Here is a 20,563-nt window from a genome sequence, read left to right on the forward strand (position 1 = left end):
GAACCTGATTTTAACCCCTTAAGTGCTGCTGACGGCCAACGGTTGTCAGCAGCGCTACCTCCCCAGTGCTGCGCACGACCATTGGACGTCCATTCAGCACTGGTTCCAATGGACAGCGCAGCACTGGGGAGAGATGTTTACACGCAGCTAAGGTGTTAAAATGGATGGATTATTTATTGATCAAAAGCAATCATGATTTGTTTTTATCACAAATTAGTTTTATTTGATGAAATACTGCAGAATATTGTGTTTTTATGTGCGTTTATGGTCATTATGATATGATCCGAATACATTTTATTTCAATTCTGGTTATGAGTAGCATGTTAACTTTTTTGCCAATCCATCAAGGGGATGGCCATGTTGAAAAAGAAGGGCACTAAAATGTTCAATTGTTTAGAACTGTTTGATGAAGCTGCATCACAAATTACAGGCATGTTACATCTAGTGCATGTGATTCAAGTTTTTTATTCGCTAAGAACTTTGACACTGTCTGATGGATCTGCACAAAGTTTGGCAGAGACTTAGCATGTTTAGCCTATTCTTAACTTTCTTAATTTCATACAGGCCTATCAATACGATGGGGGGTGTTAGGAATTGGATTTTTGGTTGAGGTGATGAAACCCTACTCAAGAAACATCCACAATCATTGTCAGTATGAACGACAAAAAGTCACAAAATCAACATGCGCATAACCCTCCAGGAGCGTTGCACAAAAGCAGGCAGTCTTAACTTAGAGGCATTGTGTAGAGTGTATATGCAGCACTTAAATAGTAATAAAGTGAAATCAAAACACGAGAAAAATTCCACACCAATTTAGAGAAGTAGAGTAGAATGTACTACATTATTTGACACTAAAACAGCAAAAATCCAATCAGTAGAAGTGAAGCTATGCAATTTCAAAGGTATATGGTAAGTATAGTGCCTGAAAGCACAAAGCGGAGTCACAAGCTAAGGCTAACTATGATTGCGTTTGGGCTGATACAGGGACCAGTTTAGTCCCGCTGAAAAAGTTACCTTCTAAGAACCATTGTGAAGAGTTCTGTTCATGGTGAAGGAGGCTGCGAGGAACAGGGCGAGTGTCCCACATGGTCTTAGCTGTAGTGTGAAGATCCTGTCAGGTGTCGTAGACGGTCATTGCTGGAGCTTCATGTTGTTAGTCTCCTCAGACTCTCGATGCTGTAGTGCGAAGTGCAGCTCTCGCATTGCTAGTTATTGCTGCCATCTCTGTAGCGTGAAGAGATGGGTTCACTGGAGCTTTGCATTGGCCCTTGGAGTAACTCAGGCAGCCTAAGATAATGGGAGCAGGTCCAGTGTTCCTTCTCAGACAGCAGGGCATGCCTCAGGCAACATGGCAGTCTGCTGGCAGCAGGGCAGGCCTCAGGCAACATGGCAGTCTGCTGGCAGCAGGGCAGGCCTTCTTCTGTTGTGTTCACAGGTCGAGGGGTGTATTAAAGAGTGAGTCTGGGGGTTCAAATTTTGTACCTGATGCCCCATTTGAAGTGGGAGAAGCTTCTTGAGACTTCCCCATACAGAAGTGTCTAGTATGTCCTTCCTCACTATATGTTTGCAGGCACAATATGCTACAGTGTAGTCCTTTGTGTGTGAGCTGAAACAGAGTCTTAGAAGTGCAAGTGTGACAGGTGGCAACTCCTCCCCCTCATCCAGTCAGAATGATCCATCTTACTAACACACAGACCCTGTATTGTGTGAGTGTCTGGAAGGAATACACAAAAGGCCAACTACACCTAGTCATCTGCAAGGCCTGACTGGCCGGACTGGGCATCAGGCGTTTCCCTGGGAGGCGGGACGGGAGGGGGGCCAGTTTAATTAATGGGGCTAGTATTGTAACAGTGCAGCAGTTTTAGAAGCACTACAAAGTTCCTTGTATTTTCAGCAGTTTTTGGGCAACTACAAAATTGTCAAGTTAAATCTGGCGATAAAATCCCGGACACTGACATCACCCACATGACCTGGGAATGCCAGTGGGTGCGCCCTTACGAGGAGGGGGTATCGGCCAAGATCAAGGTCATGATTGGAAGGGTATTGTCTCTACCAATCCAGACATGTCTGCTCTGTCTCTTCCCTAGGCCCCCTAAACGTAAAGTGGGAAACCGCTTGATAGACCTCGCACTGAGCCTTGCCAAGTGTAGGATAGGCATGGAATGGAAGTCACCCAGAGGGCCACAGATAGCGGTCTGGAACAGAGATGTCATTACATGGGCTGGGGCGGAGGGCAGAGCATTGGTGTGGGAGGAGGCCACGGGAGTAATATTGTGACCAATAGCAGTACAATGGAGAGAGGCACTGGCAGAATGGGAGAATCCGAGGCAGTGAAGAGGGAGACACAGAGGACGACACACATATAGATGCATAGATGCCGGGGCTGATACCCAGCGCGCGCGATCTCCCAATGCCCAAAGGGACTGAACCAGACAAAGTGAGGTTCAGAAGTGAACAGACCTCATCTTCATTAGACCAGGTGTAGGAATTATGAAGGCCCGGGGGGTCCCCCTGATACCCCTGCTCTTGAGAAGTTTCACGATCCATCTCCAATGTATGTAGATGGGTAGCTGTGCACACACCTCTCCTCTGCATGAGTAGTGTAGTTTTCACTATTCCTTTTTTCTATTCATTGTCTTATTTTCTCCCCCCGCCCCTAATTGGCTCTACTATATTATCTCAGTTCTCCTTTATTGCTCGTATCTATTTTCGAGTCCACATAAAGTATTTGGTATGTAAAAGTATACAACATTACAGAATTGCATAATGGTTGACCGGTGGTGGAGTAACCCCCCCCCCCCCAACAATTCTATAAACTTAACAGATGAGACGGAGCATGTACTCCGGAAATTAGCCGAATATTGATGGTGCACCATGTTTTGTTTCTTTGGTTATTCTTTTTGCATCCAATGTATAATAACGTAAAAATACTTTTTAAAAAACAAACTCTGGTGACAAACATGTTCCTGCTGGAGAGATATGCAAGTTTTGGTGGCAGCTATGACTCATATAAGATAGGTTAATATGCCTGCTGCAAATAAAGTGTACCATGCATATCAAAGAACAAAATTGAATGTGCATAACTCAGTGGTTTACTGCTTTTGTCACAGAGATTCTTTTGTTACTGTGCAGTTCATAATTTACAATCGCAATCTAGCACAGTGAGCTATGAAATGCCATGAAAGAGCAGACTGCAAGCTGCATGGCACAGGTTAGAAAGTTATGTTTTTTCCCAGTCTTTCAGTATTGTGACGTTGGGAAAAAAGTTTTGTTTTGGTAGAAATAAATTCTTATTATTAAATTCAACCCTAACCACTGTGTTATGCTCTGAATCCTGAGTTTGTGCTTCTCCAGATCAAGCACTCTTTAAAAGGGCCTACCAGTATGGATGACATGTGAATCCTACACTTTATAGTTCCCTTTGGCTTATGTAACATTTCAACAAACTGATCTACACATATATGATTCACTGTCTCTGTATGTGTGTTTACTGTAAAGTGCTCTGGCACTTTAAGCTCAAATGAGATGTGCTATAAAACAAATAAAATACATGTGAGAGAGGAGATATGAAGTGATGAGAGGCAATGGTGGAGGGTAATAGTGAGGGAATCTTCGAAGAATCACAACAAAGATTGTAATATACTCGTGCACAGTAAGGTCATCACTTACTATGCTTTAAAGGCTAATTGAATATATTAAGACAAATGTGTAGAATGTACCATTTTGTTCCCAAATTTTCTTGGGGGGAGACCCCGTCCAAAACCCACCTTTGTAGTGGTCAGGCTCGCTCTCTGCACTTGCTATGCACTGAACGGGGGTTCTTCACTCGGGAGTCCGCTCACCCCGACAGACCATGCACGGAACCTCAACATCATCCTCGGCTCTTCCCTCACCATAACCTGCCACATCAACTCTATCTCCTCCAATGGCTTCAACTGCCTTCGGATCCTCCGCAAGACATTCAAATGGAAACACCCAGAATGCAGAAAAACCATCACCCACTCTCTCATAGCCAGGAGACTGGACTACGGCAATGCCCTCTATGCCGGGATCAACAAAAGCCTTTACCACAGGCTCCAAACTATCCAGAACGCCGTAGCCAGACTCATCCTTGGAACCCCACCTTACAAAAACATGACCCAACACCTACGTGACCTCCACTGGCAACCCATTGAGAAGAGAGTAACCTTCAAACTGCTCACCCACGCCTACAAATCATTCCACAACATCAGACCCAAATACCTCAAGAAGAGAGTCTCCTTCCACGTACACAAGAGGAACCTTCGTTCCGCAGACCTCGCAGAACCCCCTCATCCGCAGAACCAGAGCAGGTGGAAGAGCTTTTCCTACGTCGCAGTCAAAGCCTAGCACGAGCCCCCTGTCAACATCAGACGCTCCCCCACTCTCCACACCTTTAGGAAGAACCTTAAGACTTGGCTCTTCGACTGAACTGGAGCTGCAACACCCCGCCCCCCTTCCCAGTGCCTTGAAACCCGCACAGCTGAGTAGCGCACTTTATAAATCCCTGATTGATTGATTGAATGATTGATTGTTTGGTCTGACAACTTTTTCCAGGGTTGCTTTGGATTCCCAGTCCAGCCCTGGTCATTTGACCCAGTAAACAGTCTGTGAGCTCCAAATGGTTAGGGCAAGAAAATACCAAGTTTCTAAAAGTGACATTTTCGGAATTGTGACTTAAAATCCAACGTTACTATTAATAGAGGGTCTTAAAATGGAATTCTCCAGGTACCAAACAGAAATCCCTACCTGCTCCCAACTTAAGGTTATCACCTAATACATGTATTAGGTAACACAATGTTGTATGGGGAAGGTAGGCCTTGTAATAGTAAAAATGAATTGAGTGTTTTTCACTTCAGGACATGTAAAACTTAAAAGCATATGTCCAACTTTTTTAATACAACCACCATTGGGTTGTTTAGGTTCCATCCCAGGGGTGACTCTCATGTACTAAAAAGGAAGGTTTGGGCCTAGCAGAAGATGTAGTTTGCCATGTGATCATGGGAGTTTAAAACTGCAAGCACAGAAACAGCCATTTAAATCTGCACACGCAGGCTGCAATGGCAGACCTGAGACATTTTTAAGAGAGTCTACGTAAGTTAATGGCATTATAATTGCTGTAGGCCAATTATTTACATTTAATTTACAGGCCATGGGCATATATAGTATCGCTTTACTAGGGACTTATAAGTACATTAATTGTTAGCTGTGGTAGGGTGCACAGAATCCTAAAAGCCATAAAAACTGGTTCAGAAAACAAGAGGGTTGAAGGCAAAAGGTTTGGGTGTGACCCTGCAGAGAGGGCCAGGTCCAACATGGGGTATTTCAACGGAGGTGAGAGAACTGTTTATCTGATAATAAATGTATCACTTACGAATCCAGACAAGATTTGGCAGACCTTTAGGGAGTTCAACTTACAGTTGATTATGTCAAGTTTTGAGCAGATCCAACAAGTGTTAAAGAAAAAGTGAGAGGAATTAGTGTTCCAATCACTAATAACTGAGGTGCTGGAAATCATTATGCATTAAATTTGCAGCTAGCAAATTAAGCCCAGGGCAAGACCAGTCAAGTTCTCTCTCAGCACACAGCTGAAGGTCACTGGGCCTGGGCCTGGCTGAAGGCTGTGCATCATCAAAAATGGTTGCATAGCAAGCTGTGTATAATGGGGATTGGGCCACCTTGGTGGGTTGAGCACAGCAAAAGGCAATGTACAGCATCGGTTGGGTGAGCTGGGAGCGGGGCCAAAGGCTGTGCGCAGTGAGGCTTGAAAATTTGATAAATCATTAAAAAAATGAAATTAACTGAAAAACTCTGTTAAACACGCAGGGACTCTGCACTTGTGGGAGAGGCCACGCAGTCGTGGGGAAGTCTCTGCACTGGCGGAGAAATCTCCACCGTTACAATTCTCATTGAGGAAATTCTGCTTCAAGTGCAGAGACTCCCCCACGGCTGCTAGGCCTCCAACACGAGTGTGGAGGCCCTTTGTGAATCAGGAGATGAGTTATGTTTGAGGCTCAAATTCATACAACCACTGAAATGTGCTAGTGTCTTTGTCTTTTTTCTATCCAGGTTGCTTTTTATTAAATGATTCAATAATATCACTACAAGGTGTAATTGATGAACACACATAAAACAGGATACTTGTCATCTAAATGTTTCACGATTATTCACATGTATATGGTGTAGTGGACCAAAAGACATATTATAGTGCACCATGAACACTTTAACCAGGCAATACTCCACTCACCTCCCACTCCTAGTTACCTTGCACGCGCTATACAATGGAATATCATAGAGACACAGATATTAGCATGCATTAGGATTTAGACAAAAGGTGATGTCTTTGACACCCCTGCATTTGTAGGATGCCCAACCACATTCCTACTGATTCACTGCAAGTAAGCCCCAGAGATTCCCCAAATAACCCCAGCTCTTCCATCAGCCCTGGTGACACTGTCTCATCTGTTTCAGAGAGATTTTTTGTAGGTCTAGTGTCTGCCTTGTAGCTAAGTGCCTAGTAGCTAAGGTTGGCAGTTATGTTCAATAATGCACACATCACACAACATAACTCACAGTCGTCCGCCATGTGGTTCTCCAATTGGGTCTTTTGTTTGTGGCAGTCGACTGTGAGTTATGTCGCATATTGTGTTCATTGTTAAACTTGACTATCAAATTCCATTGTTTTTTTTGCATTTGAATCTCAGTCATAAATCAGGACATTAGAGTTTGTCAGGCAGGTACTTCATCACAAATGAACATCCTTTCCGCCTTATTACAACTGTATTATGTGCACTTGAAATATGGCAGATAGGATATCTATCATATTTGTGTGTGTATTTGAGTAAATCTTCTATACAGGATAATTAACATAGTCTACATTTTGGGACCAGCTCTAACACTGATATCAATGTGGATTTAATGAGTCTCCAATTATTTTGATATAGATTCTGATTGTGAAATAATTAATCAATTACATTTCATGTTTTGTTACTGAAATGTATGATTTCTGTATGCATTTATAGTGTATAAATGTACTAGGAAATTCAAATAAATGACTTACTCGCAACAGGTGGGTATGTGGTGGTTGTCAAAAGATCATTCACAAGAATATGAATAGTAATTATAGGGACACTGGTTTGATGAGCTGAAGAAGACATCTGCAATTTTTAAATAATTAAGTAATTTCTGTTTTGCGCATCTCAGTTACTTTCTATGTTTACTACTTTTGTTTTGTAGGTGTCTGTTACGCTGAATTTGGAGTTCGCGTCCCAAAAACAACAGGATCTGCCTACACTTACAGTTATGTCACAATAGGTGAATTTGTGGCATTTTTCATTGGATGGAACCTGATCTTGGAGTACCTTATTGGCACAGCAGCGGGCGCAAGTGCTCTAAGCAGTATGTGTAATTCTCTAGCAAACCATACCATAAGCAACTGGATTATCGATAGTCTTGGCACCCTAAATGGACTGGGTAAGTTGTAACTAACTGAAAAATACACCTGTTCACAAGAAATAAACTATTGGTACTGTACAACTGTTCTTTTGCTACCTTGTTCTCCTTTGTGATCCCCCAACTACAAGACATCACCAAAATAAGATGGAAAGTTAGCAGTGAGTAAAATAATTGGAAACAAGAGTTTTTTCTAGGAAAGAGAAGTGTTTCCCTTCCTCTGTTCACTCAGGAGCAAATATGAGGATGTTGAGGGGAAAATATGTTAAACCTGTGGTGTCATCTAGGATTAAAGAGTGTGTGATGTCACAACCACTACCTCTATCAGTTTGTCAATTGATGTCCATTCTTAGACACAATTGACCATGGCATCATGTCATAACTCAGGGTGTTATGGTTTGGTGGGCATGTACTCTGTTACAAATGTGATGTATGTACTTTCCACCTTTCTTGCAGAGCATGTACTGTTTTCTGTGGAGAATTGTGCACTGTGTACCCAAGGCTTCATCAACTATAAGGAGCAGATTCATTTGTCCTGTTACCTCTTTTGTTTAATGTGTATTTGAGCCCACTGAAAAGAATCATTAATTTCATTTTATTATGCCCACTATGAGCCCCTAACAATGACTTCTGAAACCTTAGAACATGCCTTAGTCACGTCACTACATTGATGCAGACAAGAAGACAATTTAAAAAGTTGCATCTGACTCTACATTAAGGTAGGGTAAGATAAAGTATCCACATGTTAGCAAGAATTACATTGATAATCCGCACAGTAACATGTTAACAATATAATGCCCTGTAAACCAATGACAGTGCAAACCACTCAGATTTTGCAGGTTCAATGAAAATTCAGGGAAATACACAATTTGAATTTATGGTTCAAGGGGAATTGGCTAGTCCATTGTGAATAATGTTGGTCATATCAGATATATTCCAGCAGATTTAGGAAAAATACAGCCAGATTTATCATTATGTGAATTTGCCACATCTACCAAGATATGGGGCATGCCTGCTCTCTCCCAGTGCTAGTGCACTATGTACTGCCTAGCCCCACGCAGGCGCCCTTGCACCATGCTGCAAGGGTGCCTGCTCAAGGGTGCCTGTGTTGAGGCAGGATTGTTTTTGTGTGGTGAAGGTTTTCCTTCCTGCACGAAAACAATCCTTTGAGGCATTTTCCTCTTATTAAGTGAGCTGCATTACACCCATGCCCCACCCATGTAACGCCTTCCCAGCAAAGAATAACTCAGGGCAGTGACTTGCCCTGCTTTGCATTACTCCAGATGTTTCAAACAATGCTGGGCTATAGAATGAATGAATGAATAATGAATGTGGGTTTTATAGAGCGCGCAGTAACCCGAAAGCATCCCAGCGCTGAAAACCAAGACAGCCGATTCAGAGGTGGTGACTAAGAGAAAAGGGGTTCAGGGGAAGAGATGGGTTTTCAAGAGTTTTCTGAAGCGGAGATGACAGGGTTCGCTCCTGAGTTTGAGAGGTAGGGCGTTCCACAATCTAGCCGTGTTCACCGAGAATCGCCGACCTCCTGTGCGTGCCTTTTTTACTCTGTGCACTGTGATAAGATGTTCATGATCCGAGCGGAGGGGCCTATTGGCTTTCTAGGGCGTGACTAAGTTTTTGAGGATGGGGGGGCCCTTGTCCTGTAGAAGTTTATGTGCCAGGCAAAGGGATTTAAACTTTATCCTTTCTCTTATTGGGAGCCAGTGCAGCAGTTTCAGCGCTGGTTTGGCAGATGTTCTGGCCGGGGTGTTCGTGAGAAGCCGGGCTGCGGCGTTCTGAATTTGCTGTAGTTTGTTGAGGGTGGATTGGGTGCTCCCAGGAAGATGGCGTTGCTGTGATCCAATCTAGAAAGGATCAGTGCTTGGATGAGCAGCTTCCAGGAGGCTAGCGGGAGAAGGAGCAGAATTTTACGGACTGATCTGAGAAGGCCGAAGCAGATGCTCGCAGTTTTTTTAGCTTGGGTTTTAAAGGACAGGTCCTTTTCCATCCAGATCCCTAGACTCTTGATCTCCTCTTTGGGAGAGGGGGGCTCTCCCAGGCATGTGGGCCAGATGTTCGTGGGAAGGGTGGACCCTTTATGTCTAAGTAGCATGATCTTAGTCTTGGATCCATAGAGTTTTAGGGCTGATTCACTCATCCAGATGAAGATTTCAGAAAGACAGGTGTGGAGATTGGACGGTCCTTGGTCAGATTGGGATAGGGAGACGACCAGTTGGGTGTCGTCGGCGTAGCTAATGATTTTTACTCCAAACGGGGCGACCACCTCCTCCAGTGGGGACATGTAAACATTAAATAATAGTCTTTTTTGTATATGTTTTTAGCCCTGAAGAAGTCCCATGAGGGACGAAATGCGTTGATAGTCTTGTCCATTGTACATCTGTATGTTAAAGAAAGTGTTTATGGATAAAAAGAATAAAGACATTGTTTTCTACAATCAAAAATATGATTTTTTGCTCTTTGATTCGCGTAGCTATCCACCTATACTTTTCTTTAGTTCAAACAACGGACAATATTTCCTCCACAAACTGTTTACTTGTGATCCTCGAGTGAAAACAATGGACAATATTTCCTCCACAAACTGTTTACTTGTGATTCTCGAGTGCAGTGCTATTTGTGTTGAATTGTTTGTGGTGGTCTGCACACCGCCTTAATGGGATGCATGTAGGTCACATCCCAGGCCTAGTGCACCGAGTTGTTATCACAATACTGAGGCCACGATACGTTGTAATGACTGGTGCTGGAATTCTGTGCTCTGACATTCAATTTGTGCCCTTATATAAATGAATCATGTTAGCCTCATACATAGTTCAGGTCTCAAACGGAATGATCTATTGGAACTTTATAACAGGTGGTACCCAACAGAAGTTTAAACCTGTGACACCATCATCTGTGAATGTAAACAAGTTTCACTGGAGGGTGCCTAGTGCTCCAGCAGCTTTCTTCATTAAGTCATCTACCACCTGTGTACATGCTCTAGCTACATTTCTCTTGGGTGTGGCCACAGGACCATTTCAGCTGTGTGCATCCTGTCACATCTGTTAGCATGTATTTGAGTGTTTTTTAATATGTGCTTTGCTGTTTGTTTGAGGAATGTGTGTTAGTTGTACCTATGCTAGAATGTAGTTATGTGTATATGTGTTTTAGGAATGCATGGCAGCTGGGGGGCATGGCTATGTCCGCATGGAGTAGAGCATGTTTCTCTAGAGCTCCCAGCTGGGCTCTCGTGTTTGCCCTCATCCTGCCCTAATATCACACACCCAGGAGATGTACACTCGCAGTGGCATAGGTGATGATTGAGGCATCCCACTCAGGTGATCTGAGGGTGTTGGGGGCACCCTGTGAAGTGAAAGTGGCCCAGGAAGCAATTGGCGGCTTGAAATAAGATGGTGGCTCCTATTCCAGGCCTCCCATCTAGAGGTCTCTGATGGCAAGACGAGGCACAGCCGCTGCCTGTGTGGCTTCCTACAGCCCGTCACCACACAGAAGCAAAATACCAGCAGGGACAGCAAGGAGCTTCTTGGCGCTGAGGAGTGTGACTAGCGTGACTGGGACTTTGCAAGCCCACAAAGATGAGAAGCCCTCCAAAAAATCCTGGCTGGGTGCCGCAGATGACCCAGCAAACACAGAGACACCATGGAGGAGGTGTAGGGGGCCCATGGGGAGAGCTGCAGTGGCGCTCCTACCCTGCCTAATTCCCCCAAGTGGTGAGAGCTGGGAGCTCCCCTCATCCAAAAAGACTGAGAAGGTTTGTTGCTGGACGGAGGAGATCCCCTATATGCCTGAAAAAGGACACTCCTGGCGTAGTTCGCCCTACTGAGCCCCCCACTTATGAGGAGTGACCTGTGAGGCCCTGGTATTATGGCCAGAGGCCCAGGGGTGGCGTGCAATGGTGAGCTGGAAGTGGATCCAGCTGCCTTGTTCGATCCTCCGTGCCTGCCGGGCCCTGGTGGGCCTACTATGGTTGGGGCCTGAGTGTGGATGCTGAGGAGACAAGGCAGGGGCCTGAACTTTGCCAGGTCACTACAAAAAGAGTTCTGTAGCCGTGGTGGCCTGAAGGGTTTGGATGCTACCGGGGAGTGAAGGTGAAGTGCTGCTACCACCTGCTGGGACTGCCTGTGGCCTCCTGTAGAGGTGATTTGGAACATGCTGCTGACAATGATGGCTCCCTCCTGCTGCTGATACCACCCTGCGACGACCTCAAAGGACTTCATGTGTTGGTAAGGTTGTGTTGGCCGCCAACAAGAGTTCCTTACTTTGACTGCAGTTGATGGAGGGCCACAGCAGTGTCTCACTGCCTGGACTGGATGACTGCCACCTCTGGCTGTTGACAGCATCTGACCCAATTGGTTCACACACTGGCATGTCGCGCCATACCAGAGGGAGAGAGACTCAAAGGCAGGGGATGGAGAGTCCCCTGTGCTCAGCAGTGAGAGCGACCTATCTGGAGAGTTGGGGTGCATACCACGTGATAAACTGGACTCTATCCTACAACCATCAAGGACTCGAACAAAATATTAGAGCATAACATTGATAATGTGGTAGTAAAACAGAAAGTTGAAAATAGAAGGGTTATGATTTTACCCAACTTTAGAAAACAAAGAGCCTCAATTTTTTAGGCCAAGCGGAAGCTGAGGGACTTAAAGATCAAGTGTGCCATGATTTACCCAGCACACCTGCATTTTGTCACTGATTAAGGGGCAGAAAAATTCTTGATCGTGCAAAGTGTAGGACTGGCTGGATATGGAGTCAGAGGTGCAGGAGGACACTCGACAGGCCTGCTCACGACCATGGAACAGGTGAGGGCGTAGAGGTGCTCCATCAGCAGAGCAGGTGTGCCAAGAAGCTTCATAATCAAGTTGGTTCTTCCATATTAAAATAGACTCTTTTCTCGAACAGAAAACTAAAATCATCGCAGTCCACCGAGGACGAGACTTTGTTACACAATTTCTAATCTCTCACGCTGAGCATTCATTGAAGGTACGACTGACCCTCCATTCTTAACCTCTGAATCCCAGTTGTGATACGAATATCGGCAATTATTTCCATTCATTTTAGCCTTTCTCAAACACCCGCACTTTGGGGTCATTAGGACGACGGGCGGACTTAGTTCGCCCGCCATCCTATCGGATAATGGGACCGCCCACCATAAGGGCGGGGTCCCATGGGGGGAATTAGGATCCGTCCGCCACAGTGACGGGCGCATCCTGCATTTTTAACATTGTGGCGGGCGGTGCTCTCAGCACCGCCTGCCACAATGATAAAAATGCATGTATGCATTTGCATACACAAAGCGGTAGGCACCGCGTGGTGCCTGCTGCATTGCGTATGCAAATGCAGGGGGGTACCACAGGTACCTCCCATGTGTACCCTCCTCCTCACCTTCACCATGGGGGCCCTCAGGGGGCCCCCGAAGTGAAGACCGCCTGCCTTTCCGTGGCGGCATCTGTTTTGGCCCAACCGACAACCATATTAAACCTTTTCCAACCGGTCGCAAGGCGACCGGGGCGGAAAAGCGGCGGACGGTCTTTCCGTCTGCCGTGGTCCCCCCGCCATAGTAATATGGCGGGGGGAAATGGATGGCGGGCGGGTAAGGATGTCTGGCGGATCGCAACCGCCCGTATGGCTGTGGCGATGCACCAAACATCCTAATGGGTCCCTTTGTGTTCATTTTATCGCAGCTTGATTTACGACTTGACCTGCTTTACCATGGATTTTACACTCCTCTTGGGAGCCGCGCTGTAACACCAGGTACCAAATTCCGCTAAGAACTCAGAGAATTGTTATTACATTTAATGGTCTGTAGAACTTTATTCACACCACACTTTCTTTACATTTGTTTCAATTAAAACACCCTCCAGTCCACGTCCTGAAGGAGAACCCTAGAACAGAGCAAGGTCTGAAACGTGTTGGCATTGGGGCTGAAGTCAACTAATGCATTGGGTAATATATAGGAACAGGACAAAGAATCATCCCCATAGGTGTAATGACCACAAAGAACATTAGGCTATCTTCAGCTCAGTATTCAGGCAGGAACTTTTGAACTTTGATTCTGCCTGTCTTGAATGTTTCACACAAGGACTGGTGTCCTCTGAATTTGTAGGAGGGCGGAGTTAATGTGAACGGTGTCCACGCATTTTATTTGCTCATCTGTTAATTTTTCCATTTTGTTTGTGCTTTTTTTCGAACTTGTTTGTAGTACATGTTTTTGTCAAATGTGCCACACTGGAAATTTGATGTCTCTTTCCACGACATGATGAAACGTCTCTTCTAAAAAATGTGAAAAATGATTAAAATTAATGTGAAACAAATCACATGTGCTTTTAATTGTTTTGTCTACGTGCCTATTAATAATTGCTGGTCATTTGTTTGTTTCTGAGAATTAGAGTGGTCCAGGACAGGTAGTGATAGGACCCAAGCCTCTATTTGTTTTTACTGTAAGAAGTACTATATGGCATAGTCAATGATGTTAAAGAGGATGCATTGCCGATGTTTCGGTCTCAAATGGCGCAAAAGGTCCGCGAGACCATCTTCAGGGCTCAATGTAGAACGCATGTAGAATCAGCGCTGATTTTACATTCAGTCTGCCTGTCGGACCAAAAGTGTTTTGCCCGTGCTAAAGTCTATTGCTGGAAATTGATCAGTGCATACAACATCTGTTGAGCCTTGTTCAAGACGGTTTCACCCTTCAGCAAGCATTTTCAGGTTTTGTTCCTTTTCATCACTGAGTCCTGATGATGATCAACTGTGTATCTTGTTTAACATCATTGACCACGGCATATGGTGCTATGGTCCTGTCTGAATATTTAAAATACAAGGATGAAAACCACATGGAACTGTGGATTTATAAACCTGTATCGTTAACCGGACTTTGCTCTTCCTCAGATCCCCAGATGGAATACATACTATAAAATATACAGGGATCGTGTGGTGGTGCCCGTGTCGTCAATTGATGTCTTGTTGTATGACCTGCCCTCTTTCGACTGAATGTTTTATACTGTATACGATGTAATGTTAATGTATTTTCTATATAAAAATACATCTTTGCCAATAACAATACGCCATTGATGTAATTTACTGATGGTTTGCAGTTGGATCAATATAATGATCAATATACTATTAAATTGATTGGAATACAAATAATTCCTCCAGGAACACGTTCGTTTTCTAACTATATTGCCAAGATCCTGAGGGAAGGTTGGGTTGCCCTGTTGTATAAAGAATACGCAGGGAAAATTTTAATTGTTAGTGTGACGACTGTTAGCATCAAGAGTAGGTGTAGCATGGTGCAACAGTAATGGATTTATGTGGATTTCCTGGCATTCTAATTTCCTACTCTGTTTAATTCTGTTCAGTATCTTCTACAATATTTGCACTTTTTATACTTTCTGATATGCTATTTCAGTTTCATGGTCCTTACATTTTAATCTTACACCTCCTGTCACCAGTCCAGTGCATGCAAAACATATATCAAGCCAAGGCTTACATTGAGTAAGCCAAAGTGAAGAGAAGCAGACAAAATGCAATTTTTCAGATCATAATTACTATATGATGATATCTTTGTAGCTAACCGTTCCTACTCATAGGGCCAGATTCAGAAAGCAATTTCTTAGAATATAACACACTACCACAGGAACACTCTTTCATGTACCTATAACTTGTAAATTGGGCCCAAAACTTCCAACTCCCATGAAGCTAAAGTGCAAAGATGACATTGCCTTTCTGTTTGTTCTAACTGTGTATGTCTAGTCACTGAACATTCACAATTGATTTACATTTTAGATGTTTGGGGCATTTCCCAATACCACTTAAGAATAGGTTAAGTAGTACTGATATGTTTAGAAATTGTTTGCATGAATTTGGAGTATTCATTGTGCTTTTCGTACTTGGGCATACAGTAGACGAACACCAGTTAGTTACCAGCTAGTTGAAGTCCTTGCTTGCAATTGTGATAGTTTGTTATCAAAACATCTAATTCAATAATATCCATCTACATAAATATTAAAACATTAACTACTCCTTGAGAGTTAATCTATACTTACATATATTTATATAATTTCACAAAATATTGGTTGTCGGTATCCTGGAGTTGAGATTTTTATAGGCCGAAAATACAAAAACTCAATATTCTGGTAGTACAGCATTGTGATGGGAGGATAGGGAAAGGAGAATGGGTTGGACTCGAGGTTAGAGACTCATCGAGAGTTTATTCTTATGATATAGTCTTAGGGATCACCAACATATAGCAAAGTACACAGCAGTGGCTTGTCTGCTGTGGTTGAGGATTGTTGCCCCTCCACTGCTGACAGCCAGGTGGGGGAGGGAAAAAAAAGTGATAATAAAATCATTTTATTCTCATTTTATTATTCTTTCTAATTTTGAGTCAGCAAGGTAAGTGTCGGTGGGGTGGAGCCATGACGAGAGCAGGTGGAGGAGTAGTGAACACTGTAGGTGCGCATGGCGGTTTGGCCGGCTGTCTAAGGCCGGCCAAACCGTTATGCACACTTTATTCTCTCTCCACCCGAGCTGTGTTGTACAGCAGGGTGGAGTAGAGGCACATGCTGAACAAGCATTAAACAAGTCCTCTCAAGCAAATGGCAGAGCTTCTCTCTCGTGTAGTCTTACCAGTATGAGAGCAGCACAGTGATTGGCATCTAGGAGAATGGCAGTGTGAACCAGAACCCGGGGGAATCGGAGTCCAACCGGAGCAGAAGAACCCTGAGACGGCAAACAGCAGCAGCAGGTAAGGGCTTTTTTGTTGTTTAAACCCTCCCCCCCACACCAAGCAGGGGTGGCCCACAATGCTCACGAGTGGGGTGGCAGGCGTGGGGTTATGAGGGGGGGAGGGTGCATGGTGTCACGGGGTGTCGCACGGAGGAGGAGGAGGGGTAATAACAAATAATAATTAAACTTACCTTGAGGCTGGGTCCTGCGTCTTCTCTGCTCCTGATCTCCTGCCTCCGACAGGAACAGGAAGCAGGAAGCAGGATCCCTCCCCTAAGCCAATCACAACGCTGCCATACAGCGTAGTCATTGATCTGAGCCCTGTGACACAGTGGTAAGCCAGGGGCTGGAGGGGGTAGGCATGTTCTCCATGCAGGCTCTATTGCAGCCTGCATGGAGAATAAGGAAGTGCGCATGACCGTTTTGGGCAGCCCGAGTGGGCCAACCAAACTGTTAATGCGCACTTAGGAGTGGGCAAACCACTCCTCCCTCTCCCAGAGTAGCACCACCCACCCACCCGCCCTCAACACAGACACAAACCATAAAATGATAACTAAGTTATTATCATTTTCTGTTTCTAAAGTTGGCACTGCTGTGAAGCAGTGGTCAACGCTTTGGAGCCGCCGGCAAAATATGCGATTAATCAAAGAGCTGCGGCAAAAAGAAAGGGTTACATAAAAACGTGCCCAAGTTCGGTACCAACGCAGCCACTCAGACCCTTCTTCTTGCGGGCACGTCACATAATTGCAGTTTGCCCGACACCAGCTAGGCTTGTCACTGCTTCCCATCAGGGCCATTCAAAAAAAACATACAGTGAAGCATAGAGCCAGCTAAGCCTCCAACCTGGTCCCCTTTATCAGTCCTCCTGCCATTCATCTCTCAGGGATGTCAAGAATCATTGGGTATCAATGACTGTCAGGCCTGCAGCAGGCCACTTCTATTTATATCAGAAAGGCACTGTCTGCAGGCTCTCTTTCAGGCGTTGCATTTCAGTATCCTGCATAGAACATCAGCTCTCAGAAACTGCTCACTAATTGCTGAGCCTGGCTCCTGCTGCTTCAGGTCAGGATCCACCAGGACCAAAAGGCAGTGAGTCATCTTAATGTTATTACTTTCTGTACCCTCATCATCTTTCATAGCATCACATAAGAGAGTAGCTGGCACGGTGGAGTCACCCATTATTCATAGCTGGTCAAGCAAAAGATACTACACTGATGAAAAAAGTATGCTCAGTTGATGTATTATGCTGAGTCAGCCTGACACTTGTGACAAAGCGTTCCAGCAAGAAAGGATGAAATCCAACCTGACTGGCTAAATAGATTTGTGGTCCTCGTTTGATTGGATGTCGCCGCATCCAATAGATTTGCTTCATTTTTATTTCTATAAGAAGAATATGATAGGGACGATTCTCAAACTCATTTGCATACCTAAATATAGTCTAGGTGTTCAAATGGCATTATTTATAACGGGGACTTTCTGCTTGGGACTCAAAACAAGCTGGGGTTCATTCGTAAATTGATTTACTCACATGTAAAATTTCCCCAAGGGAGGTAATCTGGTGCACTGGAGAAGGAGAAGGCCTTATAGAGTGTGGATGGCAGGTTATTTAGCGAACACCCATAAATGTGCAATTTCCTGGGCAATCTCAAACTTTTTTGTAAACAGTGGTGTCCTCATTCCAAAAATACAGGCAATGATTCGCAGGCTCCTTTCATTTTTCTCTTCATGCTTTGCATTGTGGGTCTTGTAGTTCATCCATTGTTGGATATCAGTAGGAAATACATTTCATCCACTTGCTTTTGGGTATTTCACTCAAGTTGGACCTCGTGGGGGGATTGCAGCAATACAGCGGATATGAAAACAGATCAAATGTATACTAACAGTCTAATGACAGTTTATCTTCTGGATGTTTACACAGTAGCTTTTTAGTGGTTTGCTCTCAGCCTGGGTATAGTCGGAGATTTTCTTTAGTCAAAGACAGGAGTAACCCCCAAACCCAGTTTTGGGATGGGGTGGAACACCCCCAACGTTTGTTGAGGACCCTACAGTGAAAATAAAATACAAAGAAATCAAGTTTAAATGCACTTTTGCTAAACATTTACATATGCACAAATGAACAGTTATATATGTTTACATGCTAATGGAAGTGAGTATTTGCCATATGCCATAACTGTAGCCGCTACTCAGAAGTACTTTTGGACTTAATAGAGAAATAAAAACAATGGTAAATACTTTTAATGTTGGTGTAAGTTTAGAGGAACATTACGAATTTTGTGACTTGATCCAGATATATTTTACATTTGCCTGTCTCTCCTTACCTATGTCTATAAGACAGTGATCTTCAGAATGTTTAATGTCACACCCCTTACGTGAATCTATTTTGTTCCCTAGGCCAACATGAAGTAATATTTTCCCACAATTAATAAGTGAAATGTTAAATATTGCAAGCGAGCAAGAGCACTGCAGAGGCGTCTCCTGTAAGCGGTGAAGTAGCAAGGGGGGGTGCTCCCCGGGCAGCACTAGTTTGGGGGGCGTTGGCCAATCCCCCCACTCTTACTTGCAGTTGTGCGGGGCGACAGTCGCTACAATCGCCAGCACCCGCTGCGCTCTTCAAGCAGCGGCAAACGTAGTGACCGACAGCTACACCGCTGCCTCTAAGACATGTTGAAACAGACTGACTTCTAGGACTGATTTTTAGTATAAGATCATGGAAGCGAGACAAATGTTACAAATGAAAGCAGCTGATCATTCTGAAAGCAAAAGTTGCAGTCTAAGTCCTGTCTTGTTTTTCTTTCTTATAGTAAATACAGTACATGAAATTACACTATATGACACATATAGGGAGCGCGTTGAAAGATCAGCTGAGATTGGATAGGAAGAGGGTATCACTTGTCCAAGAAATGTTCACAAAAATTGATATTCATTGTACTATTGGTCTTTTCCCACTAACATATTTAAGTTTTCAAAGTTTGTAATAACGATCAGTTATCTCCTGTGAAAGCACATTTTGCCAGGTACATCAGTACTAGAGGCACCTTTGAGGTGGCTTCAGTCATTCACCTTGCCACTCCTTCAGGTCATCCCTACGTCATCCTTTCATGAACCCTAGGACTGGCCTACGCCACACTTTCTGCACTATATATTATGGAGCTTATTTACAAGTCCATTGCGCAGCTGGTGCGTCACTTTTTTTGACTCACCAGCGGCACAATGGGCTTCCCCATATTTACAAGGCCACGCAAAGTCACCCTGTGACTTTTAATGGACTTGTAAATATGATTGCCTTTTACGCATAATTCTGATAGGAAGGGGCATTCGATGGGTGTTGCTGTGAGTGTTTTTATTTTATTTTTTTCATTGGAGGTAGACTTATAGGCTATTTTTGCCTCTAGAGGCAAAACACGTGACATTGGGCTGACTAACGTGAGTTTTTTGCCGCTAATTGGCCTTTCATCACTTTTCTCTCTCTACCGTCAACATTTTTATCACCTTGATGCTACTTTTAATGGCGGTTTTCACTGGGGTTAGCTGATACTAAGCCATGTACCGTCGTATTGTAAATACATTGCTAACAGGGTGATAGTTTTTGGCGATAGGCCGCTAGTTAGCGGCAGTTTTCGTAAATATACCCCTGTTTTCGGTCGCATTGGAATATGTAGGTCGGGACAACCAACTGGGTGTCGGTTGGTCACATAACTGAGTCGGTGTCCGGCTGAAGTGATTCCGCCCGACATCATAATGACCCCATAATGTCCTTATCTATACTATTCAGTTTGCATGCAACTGTTTGATGACAGTCTATAAGTCACTGTGCAATATTAGGATTTTAAATTAAGAATTGCAAATAACAAACTATTTTAGTGACAAAAGCAGAAACCCACTGAGCTATCCACATAAAATACAGTTTGTGACCTTCATAGTATATGCTCTTTTACTGTTACCTTAAGATGAGTCAAACTGCCATTAGACAAAAATCCAATCTCTCTTCAGCAGTAAAATTACACACCAGTGTTATTTTGACATCTTTATTGTTGCTTTAAATCTGCTGGTCACACAGAAAACGCTGCATCAGGTGTTTGCAAACCCAACAAATGTTTCTAAAGACAGTGTCCTCCCAGGCACCAGTCTCACTGCCCTAATTCAGGCCTGTGTGTAATGGAACCTTGGGGCCAATACACAGAACTAACTTAAGACAAAATCCTAAATTTACTACTTTTGGTATTCACAGAAGGCAGTTAGTAGTAGTAAAGTTAGGATTTTGTCTTAAGTTTGACTTAATGTAGGTAAGTATTACTTTGATCTATTTCCACTACCTAAAGGCACTTTTTAAAGTGGTATTAGGGAGGTAACAATT

The 20,563-nt window shown here is 43.9% G+C and overlaps 1 protein-coding gene across 1 annotated transcript in view; it reads left to right on the forward strand.

The window, feature by feature from the left end:
• Nucleotides 1-20,563, forward strand: part of SLC7A14 (solute carrier family 7 member 14) — a 294,391-nt gene that overhangs the window by 227,532 nt on the left and 46,296 nt on the right. Inside the window, exon 4 of the mRNA XM_086949178.1 lies at nt 7,255-7,491. Coding sequence (XP_086805304.1) covers nt 7,255-7,491 — 237 coding nt within the window. The remainder of the gene's footprint in view (nt 1-7,254; nt 7,492-20,563) is intronic.

The sequence above is a fragment of the Lissotriton vulgaris genome, unplaced genomic scaffold, assembly GCF_964263255.1.
Source record: "Lissotriton vulgaris unplaced genomic scaffold, aLisVul1.2 SCAFFOLD_1346, whole genome shotgun sequence".
Taxonomy (NCBI): Eukaryota; Metazoa; Chordata; class Amphibia; order Caudata; family Salamandridae; genus Lissotriton; species Lissotriton vulgaris.